The sequence below is a fragment of the Pituophis catenifer genome, unplaced genomic scaffold (genome assembly GCF_029215685.1).
Source record: "Pituophis catenifer annectens isolate HBS135680 unplaced genomic scaffold, rPitCat1.0.hap2 SCAF_1, whole genome shotgun sequence".
Lineage (NCBI taxonomy): Eukaryota > Metazoa > Chordata > Lepidosauria > Squamata > Colubridae > Pituophis > Pituophis catenifer.
Genome location: NW_027256881.1, coordinates 34,638,002 through 34,656,601, shown reverse-complemented (window position 1 = coordinate 34,656,601; position 18,600 = coordinate 34,638,002). Strand labels below are relative to the sequence as shown.

The 18,600-nt window shown below is 39.3% G+C and overlaps 1 protein-coding gene across 19 annotated transcripts in view; it reads right to left on the bottom strand.

Moving 5' to 3' along the window:
- The window catches only part of NRXN1 (neurexin 1), a 952,284-nt gene that overhangs the window by 730,522 nt on the left and 203,162 nt on the right, over nucleotides 1-18,600 (bottom strand). The window contains exon 5 of one of the 19 annotated variants that reach the window (XM_070932260.1): nucleotides 9,748-9,766. The exons of the other annotated variants lie outside the window; for them this stretch is intronic. Within the exon in view, the coding sequence (XP_070788361.1) occupies nucleotides 9,748-9,766 (19 nt within the window). The remainder of the gene's footprint in view (nucleotides 1-9,747; nucleotides 9,767-18,600) is intronic. 19 annotated transcript variants of the gene reach the window in all.

Below are 18,600 nucleotides of genomic sequence, written 5' to 3'. Positions count from 1 at the left end.
TCAAACTCAGCAACAAGATCCACCCCGCACTTTGGGACAAATCCAAACAACTTGCCATCTGGAGAGCCGAAACACAGACCACCCTCAAGACAGACACACACACCAACAAACTCCGAAGACTACAAGAACGCCAGAAACAATCCCCTCCACCCTCACAGCCACACATGAAACAAACAGTGCATAACATCTCAGATAGGATCCTCACCAAAGCCGAAACCAATGTCCTTTCCAAAGCATTCAACTTTGCAGTCGCTCCCAAAAGCATCCCCACTGAAACCATTATATGCGGAGTTGAAACCAGCCTGACCAAAATCAACCCCGACGACGCAAACAGAATCAGACTCGAAATCACCAACATCCTCTGCACCAGCAAGCCATCCAAAAGTAACTTACCCAAAGAGGAACAGACAGCACTACTTAACCTGAAAGAAGACACCAGCATAATAATCCTACCAGCAGACAAGGGCAATGCCACGGTGGTTATGAACACATCTGACTACCAAACCAAATTAACCAACCTACTCCAAGACTCCATATACAAACCCCTAAACACAGACCCCACCACCTACCTGGAAAAAACCACCAGATCCAAAATAAAAGCCTCCCCCATCAGCGAAGAGATTCAGCAAAGAATCATACCCAGAGAGAAATCATCCAGATGCCCTAAGCTTTATGGTCTCCCCAAGATACACAAAGAGGGAACCCCACTTAGACCCATAGTCAGCTCCATAGGCTCACCTCTACAAAACCTAGCCAAATTTCTCGCCAAACAACTACAGCCCTATGCAGAATCCATCACCTCATATGTAAAAAACTCATTCCAGTTCATAGACATCATAAAGCAACAAAACTTACAGCCCAGTGACCTACTCGTGAGCTTCGATGTCATATCCCTCTTCACCCAAGTACCAATCCAAGAAGCCTTGACAGTTATCCAAAACAAATATAACCCCCCCAAGCACATCTTAGATCTGACCAACCACTGCCTATCCAATACATACTTCATCTATAATGGACAGAAATACAAACAAACAGAAGGAGCACCCATGGGATCACCCCTCTCACCTGTCATTGCCAACCTCTATATGGAATACTTTGAAACCCAAGCTCTAGAAAAATCTGATCACAAACCCAAACTCTGGCTCAGATATGTGGACGACACCTTCATAATCTGGCCACATGGGAAAGAAAAACTGGACAACTTCCTCACACACCTCAACAGCCTACACCCCAAAATACAGTTCACCATGGAAACAGAAGTGAACAACCAACTTCCCTTCCTGGATGTCTTAGTCTACAGAAAATCCAATGGCTCCCTAGGACACACTATATACCAGAAGAAAACACACACAAACCGCTATCTGCACGCACTCTCACACCACCACCCTGCCCAGATCAACTCTGTAGCCAAGACACTCATTTCCAGAACAAAATGCTTAGCTGACGAACAACACCTAAAAACCGAACTACACACTCTCACTAACGTACTAACATCCAATGGATTCCAAAGAAATAAGATCACCAACCTAATCCAAAAAGAAACCCCCACTAAAATCCAAGACAGAGAGCAAGAAAATGGCAAGGCCCTCCTCCCATAGATAAAAGGCACCACAGACAGAATAAGCAAAATCCTCCACAAACATAACATCAAGACAGCATTCTGCACAAACCGAAAAATATCCACCATCCTAAGGAACCCCAAAGACAAAATTGAGTTAGAAAATCAAGGAGTATATGAAATCCCATGCACCGCCTGCCCCACCACATACATCGGACAAACCAACAGACGAATAAGTGCACGCATAGAAGAACACAAGAACTCAGTCAGAAAAGAGGAACCAACTTCTTCCCTGGTCCAACACCTTAAAGCCACAGGACATGATATTGACTTTAGAAAGACCAGAACTATCGCCAAAACTGAACACTTTAATAACAGAATAATCAGAGAAGCCATCGAGATAGAAAAACGCCCACACAGCATGAACAAACGAGACGATACCTCCCGCCTACCAGCCATTTGGAAACCCGCCCTTATTGACAAACAAGTCCCTAACACGACGAATGACACCAGACCCACACTCACGAGAGCCACACAGGATGTCACCACCACACATCCATGCAGAAAGCAGACTCAAACCCACACTGATAATGAGCCACGACCAAGGACCAGAAGCCAGACTGCAGCTGCATCATTAGCCACTTTAAACCCCTCCAATCCATACATGAAGCAGACTGACACCCACCATGAAGAGCTCGCACGGCCACAAACACGAAGCCAAACAACAACAACGCAGCTCACCAGCTCAAATCCCCCTGCAACTCAGACTAAGCTGAGCACAACCAAGCCCCCACCCAAACAGAACACACCCCCAGCCAATCAGAGCACAACCAACCCCCCATCCAATCAGAGCACAGCCAAGCCCCTAACCAATCAGAACACACCTCCACCCAATCAGAACACAGCCAAGTTCCCACCCAATCAGCTCACACCCCCACTAGCAGTTAAAAGGAAGAGACAGCTGCGATCTCACATTGCTCCTGGAAGCACGAAGCCGAGAACACCAGCCTGAAGATGACGAATGAGACTTCGTCGAAACGTCGCCAAGACACTTCCAATTCTACGTGGGAGAAGACCCGAATAACCAAAGACCTACATATATATAAAAACGAAACGTCGCTTCTACCCTTTTAGGGATATATCCACAATTACACGGGAAGAAACCCGAAATATTAACTATACACACATACATACCCGTGAAAACTTACATAAACATATATATATATATATATATATATGGCCATTTTAACATCTTTCAACATAGGAAAAAACCCTGATTGCAAAAATATCGCATATATATATATATATATATATATATATATATATATATATATATATATATATATATATATATATATCTTTTTTCCTTTTTCGTAGGCTTTTATGTGCATATTCTTTCTAGCCAGGTTTTACCCACGTAAACTTAATTGTTCTACAGCCCTAGGTTTCACAGAACCTAGGGCTGTAGAACAACTAAGTTTACATAGGTAAAACCTGGCTAGAAAGAATATGCGTATATATATATATATATTCCAAACAATTGCATATAGTAATGAGATAACTGCATACAGTAATAAGAAGCAAATTACTGCATGTAACAGTTACCTCAATTTTACACACTACTCTGAAAAATACTTCTCTGCTTAGAGGTTCTATGGGGCTTATACCAAAATGCAAAATAGATGAATTTTGATAAGATATAATAAGACTGTAATTTCATTTATATTTGATTTACCATGTTGAATAGAGCCCACTAATCCTTCAATAAAGTCTTGTCAACCTTCCCTTTCATTTAGGAGTCCCAAGCAAACTCTATAAAGAAAGGCTTGGTTATACTCCAAGGGATATACCCAGATAGTATTTTGTATTTTTATCTGAATAATAAAATTTGTGGTTTGAACAAAATTCAGAACAAAATAAGGAAAACAAAAACCTAAGGTCCATCTGCCCCTTTCACACCAAATGTTTTTCCTAATCTTAAGAAATTTACCATTATGGCCATGTATGACTCCTCTTATTTTCATCCTGTCTTCATACTATTAATCCTCTTTACATACACAACCTTTATATTCCAATGCTTTCTCCTAAGTTTTTGGAACACATAATATATTTTACCTAAATTATGCTGGGAAAAATAACTATGTTGTTCAAAATATGAATTTCCCCAACTCAGAATTTTCAGAAGCATTGTAAATTGAATTTCAGTTCTCCTGGAAGTTTTTCTGTAGCCCAGAATTAAGAATGTTCAGAATGTTAAATTATGTTATAGATTTCAGAGTGAAATGAAATGATCTCTCTCTCTCTCTCTCTCTTTTAAACTATTGCTTTTGATTTAATAGTTTTAAATATATCTGGAAATGTTGTGTAGAACAAAATTTCTGTAGTTGGGAAATGTATTATATATTTAATTGTACTTTTTAAAAGCATATTTTGGACACATGCATAGTAACTGTAAGTTAAAGCCAATTACATTAACTTCATAGTAGAGAAGAATAGAATCTATTTTAGAAAAATGCAACTATAGATTTTATTTGATCTTTTAAAAATAATTTGCAAAAAATTATCAATTTCAAAGTCATGAAAAATAATAATAATATGACTTTACCAAGGTACAATGTAAAACATATTCTCCTGCATCAACCATCCAATAATTACAAATCTGTGCAATAAAATTTACTTAGAACTAGTAAACAATTATTAACATTAAAACAACACTAAATCTAGAATCAGAGGGCCAATTTGGTGTAGTAGTTAAGGGACCAGGCTAGAAACCAGGAAAACATGAGTTTTAGTCTCAAATTAGGGACAAAGCCAGCTGGGTGAACTTGTGACAGTCACTTTCTCTCAACTCTAGGAAATAAAGTCTGAAATCTTGTTTAAATGTCCTTGAATCTACATCATCCAAGACAGGACATATATTAAATTAACTAGGGTGATGGGAATAATTGTCAACTGAATGAAATTACTGATGTATGTCTAGAGTTGCTACGGCTTTCCTATCCTGTAAATGGAGTATCATATTATGGGGAAATATGTTTATTTTCAGAAAGGATTTCACTAGTGTAATGTTCTGCTTTATAAGGGCTCATCTAAGAATTTTTAAAACAAAAGTTGTCCCTCTGTCTATTCAGTTCTTTGAAAATACCCCAAACTTATTATTTCCTATAAATATCTGTATCCAGACAACATACTGTTTAACTAAAAATGGAATTTATATATATTATAAAAGAAAATAAAAATATTAAAAAAAAGAAAATACCCTAAACTTATCCAGTTTATTTCTACATATGAGATAGAATGCCCAGAACTTGACCATAAAGAGATAATAGCCATTAAAAATATATATATTGCAAGTCGCTGCACATCAATGATATTCAAAAATTGGTACATGAAGCACCAGGGAAATTATTTGGCACAAAAGAAACATGAAATTGTGACAGAAAATTCTGTCTATTCTCCAAAGCACCTGAGGGTACAACAAGAAGCAATGGGTGGAAACTAATCAAGGAGAGAAGCAACTTAGAACTAAGGAGAAATTTCCTGACAGAACAATTAATAAGTGGAACAACTTGCCTCCAGAAGTTGTGAATGCTCCAACACTGGAAATTTTTAAGAAGATGTTGGATAACCATTTGTCTGAAGTGGTGTAGGATTTCCTGCCTGGGCAGGGGTTTGGACTAGAAGACCTCCAAGCCCCCTTCCAACTCTGTTATTCTATTATATTCTAATACCAAAATGACTTATTAAAAATTATTCTTAAAGTTAGGTTATGTGGAATTATTTTCAATATTTTCAGCCAAAGATTTAGGCTCCAAGATTTTGGTACCTCCCAAGAAACAGACTGTACGAACAGTTGGTTTTGATTGTCTAATGTGAAGTTAGTGAGACCCTACCTATGCTTACCCTAAAAATAAATTCAAAACTTATAGAAAGATTCTAACATCCACCTTCTAATCAAACCTGCTTAATAGCTGCCTTATGGACCTCTCACACATTTTGTAGAAATAGTCTAATTATAACAATATAACAGAGGCAAATTCCTATGCCACAGCAAACAGGGTTAGCTGTTTGATTACATTACTGGGGACACTTATCAGAAAGAAGTTATACAATTAAATAACTATACATTATGCATAAGTACTATAAACTTACAACTGACTTAACAGGTGCATGAGCCATGACATCTCAGAGAGGTAACATTAAATTTGAAAGTAAGCATTGACTTCTTTGGCAAAACAAAACTGGTGACATGGACACTGAAACAGAAAGCCTTGCAAGCACTTTTAGCACCTCTTTAGCAAGGAAGTGTGCTCTGAGTGAGCAATTAAAGAAGAGTGCTTTTAGCACTTCAGCCACACAATGTCATATACATTATTCCAGTTCATGAGCTATTTGCTTTGGAATCTGTTCTGACAACATGTGAAATGAATGCAGGAAAGCCAACACACGTTCTAGTTCACAAAAGGTAAAAGAAATGAGGGAGAATACAAGATGGAATGGTGAAGGGTACTATAGGGCATACAATGTTTTGGATGGTGAGACAAGGCATCAGCCTGTTTATTCTGCAAGCTAGGGATATAAGGAATACTTAAAATTTAAATGAGGAAAGAATTGTGCCCTTCTGACCTGGTATTAAATAAACCTATGGGAATTCTGCAAGTACATCAGCAGAATATTTTTTTTGTTGTTCCAGGAAATAAAGCCATTGTTTTAAGGCTTCCTTTATAGCCAATAGGTCTTTATTTTTAAAAAATCATACTTCCAGTCTTTTAGTAAAAGATGCCTGGAAAATAATGCACAAGGGATCAGTCTGTCTTCAAATTCAAATATGTACCATAAAAGGCCTTCTTCCGAATAAAATCAGAAGTGCCAGTTTGAATAACAAGGGAGAATCAGGTGATGGAGAACAGCCAAGAAATGAAAGTCTGTTTGAGTAAAATGAAACCTTGGAATCTCACTTAAAGAGTAAAATACATCAGCATCTTGATAAATCCAGAAAAAATAACAGAAATTGCAATAGAAATTGGCAAAGATTGGGAAGCAAAGTATATATGTTTAGGGAGTCTTAAGACATAATAGATTCCACTTCAGAAAGTACACCTGGTGCCCTTCTACTGAAATATGGTAGCCCGTATAAATAGAAAGTGGCACTCCCACCCCCAATTTAGCATATTATCTACCTTGCTAGTCATTCAAGTACAATTTAAGTTTGTTCAGTGTGGGCTTTCTGATCTTCAAAGAAAATTAAGAAAGTATTCAAGTAAGTTATTAAAAACCCATTCAACAGATTGTGAAAATATAATTAATATTGATTATTGAACCCTTGAAAAGTGTTCGGAGACTACAGTTAGTCCAGAACGCAGCTGTGCAAGCTGTCGTGGGTGCACCTAAGTATACCCACATTACACCAATTCTCCATGAGCTGCACTGGCTCCCTATTGGTCTCCGGTGACAATTCAAGGTGTTGGTTATTACCTTTAAAGCCCTACATGGCTCAGGGCCAGGTTATCTTCAAGACCACCTTCTGCCGCATAGCTCCCAGCGACCGGTAAGATCCCACAGAGTTGGTCTCCTCTGGGTCCCGTCAACTAAACAATGCCGGCTGATGGGCCCGTGGGGGACGGCCTTCTTTGTGGCGGCCACAGCTCTCTGGAACCAGTTACCTCCTGAGGTCCAGACCATCTCCACCCTATTGGCCTTCCGAAAAGCGGTGAAGACTTGGCTTTTCCAGCAGGCCTGGGGCCGATGTTCTCGCTCTTGTGATCTGGTGAGATCCGGCCATGAATGGTGTGAATGAGTTTTTAATGTTTTTAATGTTTTTAATTTTTAAATGTTTTTTTATAATGTTTTTTTTTAAATGTATTGTGAGCTGCCCTAAATCTTTGGAGAGGGGTGGCATATAAATTGAATTAATTAAATTAAATTAAATTAATTGCATGAATATTATAGATTTGCTAATTGATTCGGGTCACCTGAATATAACTCTCAAGCTATTTAAGAGAAGAGCCTCCTGCCACTTCATATAGAGGCTGCTTGTAAAAAAAACCTGCCTTGTAAGAAAAAAACCAGGTTGTAAAGTAAGAGTCATGTAGTTGCTAAGATTATTGTAGTTTTAGTCCATTCTGTTTTTAAAATCTTGTTAAAAGTAACTCTGAAAGAATCGTATTTTGTGTTAAAGTTGGTTGTCAAGAGCTTGAGAGTTTATTACTCTGTGTTTAAATGATCCGCAACAGACAGTTAATATCTATGTCCCTCCTTCACAAGATTCAGATTGTAGATTCCTCTAAAACCCAACTTGGTGATGAAAATGTGTGCCTTCTGTAATTATTCTGATAGTTCTGAGATGAAAATTTTTTTTCTCTCTCTAATTGTTACAGAATTCAAAAGTCCATTATCTTGATTCTGAAAGAACAGGGTTTTATTTCTTTAAAAAAAGATTAGGGCACATCCTAATGATGATGAATAGATGAGACCCTTTTGCAAATTACCACTAATAAACTCCTTTAGGCAGGCCAATTCAATCACAGATATGGGACATAAATATTTTGCTGAAATCAGAGGCTCGGGAATACAATATATCCATGCAGTTATAGTATAGAGGAGGGAAGGAGTCAGCATTTATGACAAGTGCAATAAGGAGAATATCCTGCTGAGTTGTGGCAAACAGAGGAGATAGTTTTGCAGGCTTAGGATTCAAATATAATGCTTCCATGGTATTAATGGATATCTCAATTTTTGAGTTTGAAGCCAATCTATTCATAGAACAATAGGAAAATGTACCTTCTGAAGTGGATTAAGGGTTAGACTAAGTCAAGTTGCCATTGTTGTTCTATCTTCACATCGGTTTCTACAAGCTGACTGGGCAAGTCTTATTTGCTTGTGATTAGTGAGTCTATGAAGTTAATAATGGTACCAGAATCTATTAAGATCTGCAATCATGTTACATTTATGCCTAAATATTTACACCTCACTTCATTTCTTGCAGTCTCCATTTCTGAACCCTTTGAGATTGGTAATAACTCATTTGTGATCCTGGGAAGGCCGACACCAATTTACACTAAGAAAGATCAATAATTCTAAGACTGTGAGAAAAGGAAAATTATCTAGCTGAGTGGGTAGTATTATTTATATCTAGAAATAATATTTCTTGGAATACTATTGGAAAAAGCAGAATTTGAAATACCCATACAAAATCAATACCACCTGTTGGGCACATATATAAATGTCTATTTAGATATGCTATAGAGACATAACAAACAAAAACTACAGTATATGACAAAAGGGATAAAAAATTAAAGGAACAGTTAGAAGACAACAATGAGAAGAATTGTGGACTAAATCTATGCAACCAGGATGTAATATAAAGCAAAATTAGTTTTAAAATGTTCTACCGGCAGTGGTGGGCTGCAAATTTTTTAATAACCAGTTCTCTGCCCTAATGACTGGCTGGGTGGGCATGGCTGGGTGGGCGTGGCTGGGTGGGCATGTGACTGGATGGGCATGGCCAACTTGACATCACTCATGTCAAGGGGTGCTTTGCCCAACCTCTCCCCTCCCTTGTCATGCCTGGCCTCAATGTATCTATAGTTCTGTAAAAATGTTGTTCACCTTTTTTCAACTTTATAATCTGTATCTACATCAGGGGTGAAATCCACTTACCTTCGCTACCGGTTTGCAAATATGAGTGTGCATGCACCTCCACGCATGCACAGAGCCTTCTGCACTTGCGCAGAGGATCAAAAATGGATGTGATGACGTCCGGGTAGGTGGGCGAAGCCTCCTGCCACTGGCGCTACCAGTTTGCCCAAGCCAGATAGAACAGTGCATTTCACATCTACATACTATAGATGTACTTTCATGGACCACTGAAAGGAAGAAATGGCTCACATGCTTCCCCAAGAGTGTGATAGGCAGGTCACAAAACAAGGTTTTGAGGGGCTGCCACAAAGAAGAGGGGGCAATGTATTTCCAAAGCAGCAGAAGGCAAAACAAGAAGCAATGGGTGGAAAATGAACCTAAAACTAAGGAAAAATTTCCTGACAGTGAGAACAATTAACCAGTGAAACTGTTTGTCTCCAAAAGTTCTAGGTGCTCCAACACCGGAGGTTTTAAAGAAGAGACTGGATAGCCATTTCTCTGAAATGGTATATAGGGTTCTCTTCAAGATCCCCTCTAAGTATTATTGTGACACCTTTCCCAGGCCCTCCACTCAGATTTGGCATCCTCAGTTTTCCTGCCTGTGCAGGGGGTTGGACTAGACCTCCAGCCTCTAGACTTTCAACTCTATTATTCTGTTATTCCTGAGCTAAATAGCTAAGACCATCACTGGGATCCTCTTTTGCTCCCTCTGGACTAATGAGTTAAAGAGCTGCCTCTAGACATTCCTTTTAATAAGATTTTTTAGAAACCTGCAGTTGAAAGTTCTTCATGTCTCTTTACCCTGAAGACCCAATTTCATTTGGAATTTAATCCCAAGCGGATTGCCCTTTTAGTGTTTCTCTCCAAAATGCACAAGAAGCCACATCTCTCTCTCCCTTCCTCCCCCCTCTGTCTCTCTCTGTCTCTCTCTCTCTCTCTTTCTCACTCACACACACAGAAGTTTGGATTGGATATCTCTCTCCCACCCACCCACCCTCCCTCCTTCCCTCCCTCTCTGCTTTAGGCTTAGAAAGTCTGCCAGTGCTGTTCCTCATTTGGCAATTCTTCAGGAGAATTAGGGGCTAGAGGCAGTTAACATTCTCATCTCTGCTACAGGTGAGGCTGTCAGAAAGACTTTTTGGCAGGCACACAATGCCTTCTCCTCAGCCTCTCAGCACTAATGAGAGATGCGGCTCTACTGCCCAGGGTAGGCAAAGCCTCTCATTTTGTACAAACCATCTGCTGCTGGCAGATATACATTTATGGGTGGCGTGGGCAGGTCCATCCAGGGCACAGAAGTTCTGCTGCTAGCCCAGCACCCCAGCTCGACCTTGCAAAAACCAATGGCTTGAAAGCAGCTCCTCTGCCACACCCCATTCCCCTGCTTCCTTCACCAAATACCCCCCATTGCAAATGCAGGGTGCCATTTGGGTGGGAAATGCCTGGAACACAATAAAGCCCACCCACTCACCTCCTGCTGGCAGGCAGGCTAATGGGGTGAGAGGAGAGGCAGAGAAGCCAGAGGGAAGCCAGTCAGAGCCCTCCAAAAGAAGGGAGGGAAAATGCATGTGCTACATCATGCTGTGGATGCCTTCACTCGCCCCTTTGCCTGGCTTCCCTCCTCCAGCGGTATCCTCAGTGCTCATTCGTGCTTCCCTTCCCCAGTCTAGCTTGACTGCAGGTGGAGCCACATTGCCTTTTGCAAGCCTGTTGTCAGTGAAGTTTGGTGCCGGTGAGGGCTGGATTTTTGCATAGCTTTGTCCAGCTGTCGGGGGGAAAATGGCTTCCTCCCCAGGCCTCCATCCATTTCCCCCTTGTAGCTAGACAAAGCTATGCAAAAAGCCAGCCCTCACCAGCACCTAGATTCACTGACAGTGGGCTTGGAAAGGGCAATGTGCATCAAGCTAGATTGGGGAGGGAGAATGCGCGAGGAAGCCAGAGGCCCTTCCCTCCAGCCTTTGTCCAAAGCCCTGAGCCACACCAGGAGGCTGAAGTTGGAATTTCTTTTCCCCCTCTGATCTGAGCATACCTTGGCAATGGGACTGTTTCTCTCCGCCCCCTTTTCCAACTGCTGGATCAGGGGGATGAACCTAGCTTTGCTGCCCATTGCAGCTAGGAATCTCAAAGCCAAGAATGAACGTTTGTGTTGTAGCCAGCCCCTAGATCGGCCTCCTGAAAACTGTCTCTTGAGGAGCCTGGCCAAACTTTTGCATCCACTCACTGAGGGTGGATGAGAGTGTGGGGCTGGAACTAATAGGTGGCCAAGCTAAGTGCCTGAAGAACCCCATCCCATCATCAGGAATCCTGGTGCCTCAGCGTGTGAAATTTCGGCCAGGCTCCTTGGAAGACAATGGAGTTTGCAGGCCACTTGCCTATCTAGCTTGGCTAGATTGGCTGCAACACAAGTGTTCACCTGACTGGGTGGGCGGGCAAGGGCCGGCTGATGGAAGGCGATCAGTCCTTCACTCGCGGTCCCTGGGGACTGGGCCGTGGCAGGCTTGGGCCAGGCTGGCTGGCTTGCATGGTGCTGGCAGGGATCACAACTTGGGGGGAGGGGGTGCCTCCGGGCTTGGATGCTTCAGGCTGCCCTAGCCTGGGCAGCTCCAAAATTAAATGCAGAAAGCAGCATACCACAGGAGGGAGACCCACTCCAGACCTGCCTGTTTGGCTGAAGGCCCACCTTGGGGGCAACATGGCAAGGCTTGACCAGTTGGCCTCCTTTTGGGCCCAGCTCTTGGCTGCCACCCACTCAGCTTTCCCTCCACATTGGGTCCCACATTCAACCCACGACAGGGTGACTGGCCACTTCTGAGCAGCGGGCAAGTGATCCACAGGGGGAGAGCACCACCCTGGGGTGCTGTGTGCCCAGATCAGGCACTTTCTCTTGGGCCTCCCTCCCAGAGTCAGGCCCGAAAGAAGGCTGAGCTTCACTGTGTCCCCCCTCACCTGCAGGCCCCCTCCCCTGCCATTGGCCTTACCTTCTCAGGCTAGGTGAAGAGTGGCCACATGGTAGGCAGCTGGGCGAGGAGCGAGATCAGCAAAGAAGGCTCATGAGGCAGAGATCAGCTGGGATGCAGGCAAGCAAGGGAACCAGAGAGCAGCAGCAGCTATGCCGGGGGCGGTGGGCATGACTCTAGGCATCAGCCAAGGCAAGCAAGGCACAATAAGGAGTGAGTGGGGGGGCGGGGAGGGGAGGGGCCAGCCAGTGGTGCGATTTGCCGATTCGCCAAACTATGCAGAATCTTAACAACTGGTTCGTCTGAACCAGTCTGAACCAGCAGCAGCCCACCTCTGACTACAGGTGGTATACAAATCTGTCAATAATATCTAAGATGGACAAATGATAGAATAATAAATGTTGGAAAATGTAATGAAACAGAAGGAATGTTTTATCACATGTAAACTTTTTAAAAAAATCCAACATACTAGAAAGATATACATTGTATGATGCAGAAAATTGTTGAATTTAAATTTGAAATGAAACCACAAGTTTTCTTACTAGGTATATTGTCAGAAAAAAATCAACAAGAAACATTAAAACAATAAGATATATGCTTACAGTTCATGGAGAAAATCTACCTATGTGGTCATTAAAATTCAAAAGCAACTTGATGGCACATAATCGGTCAATCAATGCTTACAGCAATGAGAATAAATTTTGCTTAACACTGGAAGAAAGATAGAATGTTAACAGTGTGTGACTGGGAACTTAAAGTTTGAGAATATGCAGCAATAGCAAAATTAACAGTGAATACATGTCTGCCTGTGTCTGCCTGCCTGGCTGTCTATCTACACACACACTAGAAATTTTAATCAAATTTAAGCAAGAACAGTTCCCATACATATATCCAGGACATAATTTCCTTTGCTTATCTATTTTTTCCTCTCTTATTAACATTATATATTGCGGAGTAATTAGCTCAAGATTGAAAACTTTTTTGTATAAGAAATACTTGAATATAATCTGCAGCATGTTTTTTTCCTCTGATATTATATTCAGTTCTAATGAGGATGAAAAAATCAAACAATCTTATCTTGTCTTATTAATTATTAATTATAATTAATATTGATGTAATACTTATACTTATGATACTTATGATAGAATACTTATTTATTCTTTCTTTATTTTTGACAGTGTAAGTTATCTGGACAACAGAATGTGGTTCAATTTTGTATCTTTAATTAATACTGTATAAATATTATTGTATCAAAACAATAAAATGTAACAACATAATAAATAACATCTGGGTGTCACAGCCTAACTGCTTGTATGCTCCATTAATTAATTTTAATGAAAATCGATCTCTGTGGAATTGCAAATTAATTTTATTTTATTTATTTATTTATATAATCTATATGGCCATCCATCATAACAATAGCTCTAGATAGCATAAAAGGGTTAAAAACAAACAACAAAACAAACAGTATTGGCTCACAAAATCCAAATAATTTATGCTAAGAATTAGATTAGGGCATCCACACTTGAGAATAGATAGATAGATAGATAGATAGATAGATAGATAGATAGATAGATAGATAGATAGATAGATAGATAAATAATTTGGGAAATAATGAATTTGGGTAAAAGTCCAAACTTATTTGATTTAATTATCTCTATATAGTGTGGTATCATCTGATTTTCAATTCCTACTCTGAAAAGCACTAAAAATTGCTGTACTATATTTCATTCTTGGCATACATACAACAAAAGTAGATTTTTGGAAAGCAAACAATTTTCTTTAAAAATGGCATGAACATGATTTACAAGCCAAGAGAGGTTCAGTGAAAGTTGCCTTCTGTATTTGCAAATCTTTTGAGGTCTTGGAGAGAAAGTTTTAGAAGATATAACCATAGAAGTGAGTGTGTCTGAGGGAGATGATAAATGGCTTTTAAAAACCTAATTGAAATCAATAATAACATATAACTAAAATGCACATGTACTGCTGTTGCAGAAGCTGATCTTTAAAATAAATTTTACAGAGTGTTTTTCACTTTATAACAAATACTTTATGTGGAAAAAATGTTTCACCATATTTGAAGAAGCTGAGAGATGAAAGTTGAAGTCATTATTTCATTCAAGTGTTGAGGAAATAGCTTACAGATAGTCCTTGAGATACAGTATGTCCATAATGGAAACTGACCATTACAGTCGCATGTTGCACAGTCACGAAATGAAACAGCTCAACTAACAAGCCTCCATTCCTTATCTTCCCACCAAATCATTAAAAAAATGTGCATGTTAAGTGATCTGTCATACCTTGAACACTATCTATATAGTATCTTCTTCCACCATCTAGAGTCAATCCCAACTTATTACAACTTCGTATTATTCTAGCATTGCTTATTGTTACTTTTCCACTATTGTTTTATGTACAGAGAACCAGAATTTAGATTTTTGTTCCTTTCCAGGACCATCAAATGAGTTCATGACCAATAAACCCAAGGTTACTGCAATGATTGTATCTGTGGCCTACTTCCACAGTAATAAAAAAGATCTTGTTAACCTACTTTAGAAATATTTACATGTGAGACATATTTTTGGAGCAATACAGCACTGCTGAAAATAGTCCCTTTAGGATTCAGTATGGATATTTAAGTGTGTTCTGGGCTATATTGCAAATATGTTGAAAATTCACATCCCATGCTGATAAAATGAAACACCCATGGACTGTACATATAATTAAATTTATCTTTCAAGAGACTAAAATTGCCCCAATAGAAAAGCATTCTTATTATTTTAAATTTCATATAAAACACTAGATAGATAGATAGATAGATAGATAGATAGATAGATAGATAGATAGATAGATAGATAGATAGATGTTTTTCCTCTAGCCAGGTTTTCCCTAAGTAACCAAGGTTTTTCTGCAGCCCCAGCTCAGTAGAATCACATCCACTCGATTCTGGGCTTTTTTTCCTTTCTAGCAGCCAGCAAGCTCTTCCTGATAGGTGGGAGACCTATATAGATCTATTTCTAGCTCGTTTGCTTTCATCAGTAGGCCACACCCACATCTTATGTATCCTCCCTGTAAAGGTATAGTATCTATTTTCTTACTTCTTCGTAGGGTTTATGTGTGTTTTTCCTCTAGCCAGGTTTTCCCTATGTAACCAAAGTTTTTCTGCAGCCCCAGCTCAGTAGAATCACATCCACTCGATTCTGGGCTTTTTTCCTTTCTAACAGCCAGCAAGCTCTTCCTGCTAGGTGGGAATGTGGTCTTTACATTTAAAATTATATTAAAAAGATACTAAAAATACTATTAAGGGAATGCAACTTTTGGACATTAAAATAAAATACCCCCCACCCTCCCAAAATAGAGCATAAATGTTATCACTGGATAGAGGTTAACTCTCCAATGGCTTGCAGAATTCCTTGTTCTTTTATTTTGGAATAAAAAATAATTTGTGACTAGAAGACTGCCTGTTTGGAGACAAACACTGATCATGATTTAAATGACCTCTTTCAGCTCTATGATTCTAGGAGCCAGAACTAGTTTTATTCCATATTGTGTGCACTACTTTAACAAAACTAAAACTAGGAATATGAGTAAGGTGACCAGATTTTAACATTGGTAAAGAGGGACACCATTGTAGGCATGGCTTATTTTGTGGGCGTGGCTTGGAGGTCATGTGACTGGGTGGGCGTGGCTAGCTGGTCATGTGACCGGGTGGCCATGGCTATGTGTATAGGGACTACTCAGAGGGCTGAAAAAAGTCATTTCTGACAGGTCCTCGCACTTTTGACTGGTCCTCACACTTATGACCATCCTCACATTTATGCCCGTGCAGCATTCTTAACAACCATGTCATTCATTTCACAACTGCTTCTCTTCGCCATGATGACAAGATAGGGCAAAAATGTAAAATGTGAGGACAGTCGTAAGTTCGAGGGCTGGTCAAAAGTGCGAGGACCAGTCAAAAATAACTTTTCAGCCCTCTGAGTAGTCCATATGCATAAAAGGATACAGCAATAGAGAGGATGTAGGAAGGGAAGAGAAATTAGAGTAGGAGTGAGGGTAAGAGAGGGAGGAAGAGAGGAGGAGAAGGAGAAAGGAAGAGGAAGTAGGGAGGAGAAGAAGAGGGTGGGGGGAAGAGAAAGTAAGAAGGAAAGAAAAGGGAGAGGTGGTAGGTTTGAGGAGAAAGATTGCTGTACAATAAAAAAGATGAAAGGGAAGAAAGCCAACCCCAAACAAATATAAAGATATTAAGATAAAGAATGAATTGTTAAACTTTAAAGAATAAAAGAGAACAAATATGAATAAATAACAATAATTAGAAACACACATACGAACATACAATGTATTTTCTTTGAACAGAATATTTGGCTGGTTCACAAATTTAAACAGTGTTTAGTCATTTCAATTAAATTTACAATTTCTATATTTCCTTTTTGCCATATTTATTCCTCATCTATCTTTTTTTAAAAAACAATATTACCCTTCATCCTCATCTCTAATCTTAATCAAATTCAATTTTTCCCTTCTATTCTATATTATACCCTTCCCATTGTCATCTATTTTTATATCCATCCTCACATTGGTTAATTATGCAATTATGTAATACAGTTGTTTAATACAAATTCAACATTTTAATATAAATCAATTAGTTATATAACTATCTTTTTTGTATATTAATATGAACATGAATATTCCAATTATTTCCATGCAATCCAATTTCTTACAAATCAATTAATTATATTTACCAATAATAATAAACCAAATAATTTCCCCCATATATTCCTCCAAACCACAACTTAACCATTTCTGCTTTCAACACAATATACAATTAATAGTATCTCAATTATTACAATTCCCTAGTTAAATAGAGCTTTTTTTTCTTTTGTGTTTTAAAATCTTGAACTCTCCTCCTAAATTTCCCATTGTTTGCAGTTTTGCACCTACCTTTTTTGGTGAGGAAAAAGAAAAAGAAATCTCTCTCTGCCTCATTTTGTCACGTTGCAGCAAAGACCCTGCTTTCGCTTTCGCTTCTTCAGCATAGCTAGGGGGAAAAAAATCTGCTCCAGGAACTCTTTACAATGATCACCTGTAGGGCGGTCCTTTGAAGCCCCACGGCAAGAGTTTAAACAGTTTTTTTCCCTCTAGCCGTCAGCTGGGACTCAGGAGGCAGCTGGGACTCAGGAGGCTGAATGAAAAATCGGGACTTTTTTAAAACGCTGCGGGACGCGGGACAAATTGCTAAAAATCGGGACTGTTCCGCCAAAAGCGGGACGTCTGGTCACCTTAAATATGAGCCAGTTTACTCTTTATTATTATTATCACAGTACCATTCCATACAAATAAGACTGTATTGAAGATTACAAAAAAATAGAGCTTTTCATCAACTAATGATGGTTTTCATTTGCAAGACTAAGTGTACTTCATACCTTTTCCCAGTAAACTTCCATCTCCTTATATTTATACAATTCTATTTTATACTTTTTCAGTTTCTAAAGGACTACTGCAATGTAAGAATTTAAAATAGCTATGGAGAATTTTTTTGTGACAATAATAATAATAATAATAATAATAATAATTATTATTATTATTATTATTATTATTATTATTATTATTATTATTATTATTATTATTATTATTATTATTATTTTATTTCTATACCACCCTTCTCCCGAAGGACTCAGGGTGGTGTACAGCCAATTTAAAAACACAAGACACAACAATAATTAAAAATTAAAATAATTAAATAGATTTGGCCGATTTAAAACCCCAAAAATTAAAATACCCCAATTTAAAATTATTATATTGACAGCCCTGCCTGGCGGAACAACAGGGTCTTCAGTGCGCAGCGGAACACCCAGAGGTCGGAGATCTTACATATTTCCGGGGGCAGTTCATTCCACAAGGTTGGGGCTCCCACAGAGAAGGCCCTCCCCCTGGGTGTCGCCAGCCGACATAACTTGGCTGATGGCACCCTGAGGAGACCCTCTCTGTGGGAACGGACTGGTCGATGGGAGACTGTGCAAGGACAGAAAAAGAATAGGAAGTTCTTAGGAAGTTATGTTAAATCGAAGTTAACAAAGGCCTGTTCTCACTGAATACTAGATGCAATGATATTTAGTAGCTGAATTTCCTGAAAAAATATAGCAAAAATATTATCCTTTTCATATAGTGTATATTTTCGCACATGTTCTGGGAGGTGTGTGTGTGTGTGGGGGGGGGGGAAATGGACAACACTTTATGGACACTTCCATATAAGAAGTCTATGCCAATTTGAAATATCCACACCTCTTAGATCCTACAACTCTGTCTGCCTTTGAGAGTTCAGTCAATTTATTTCTAGCTCACTTGCAGGGTACTTGAAACTGTAAGATAACTATTTGAAATTCAGGGGCTTTGTTGAGATTATGGAGTATTTGTCTCATCCTTCCTCTCAGGCCTTGAGCTTCAATA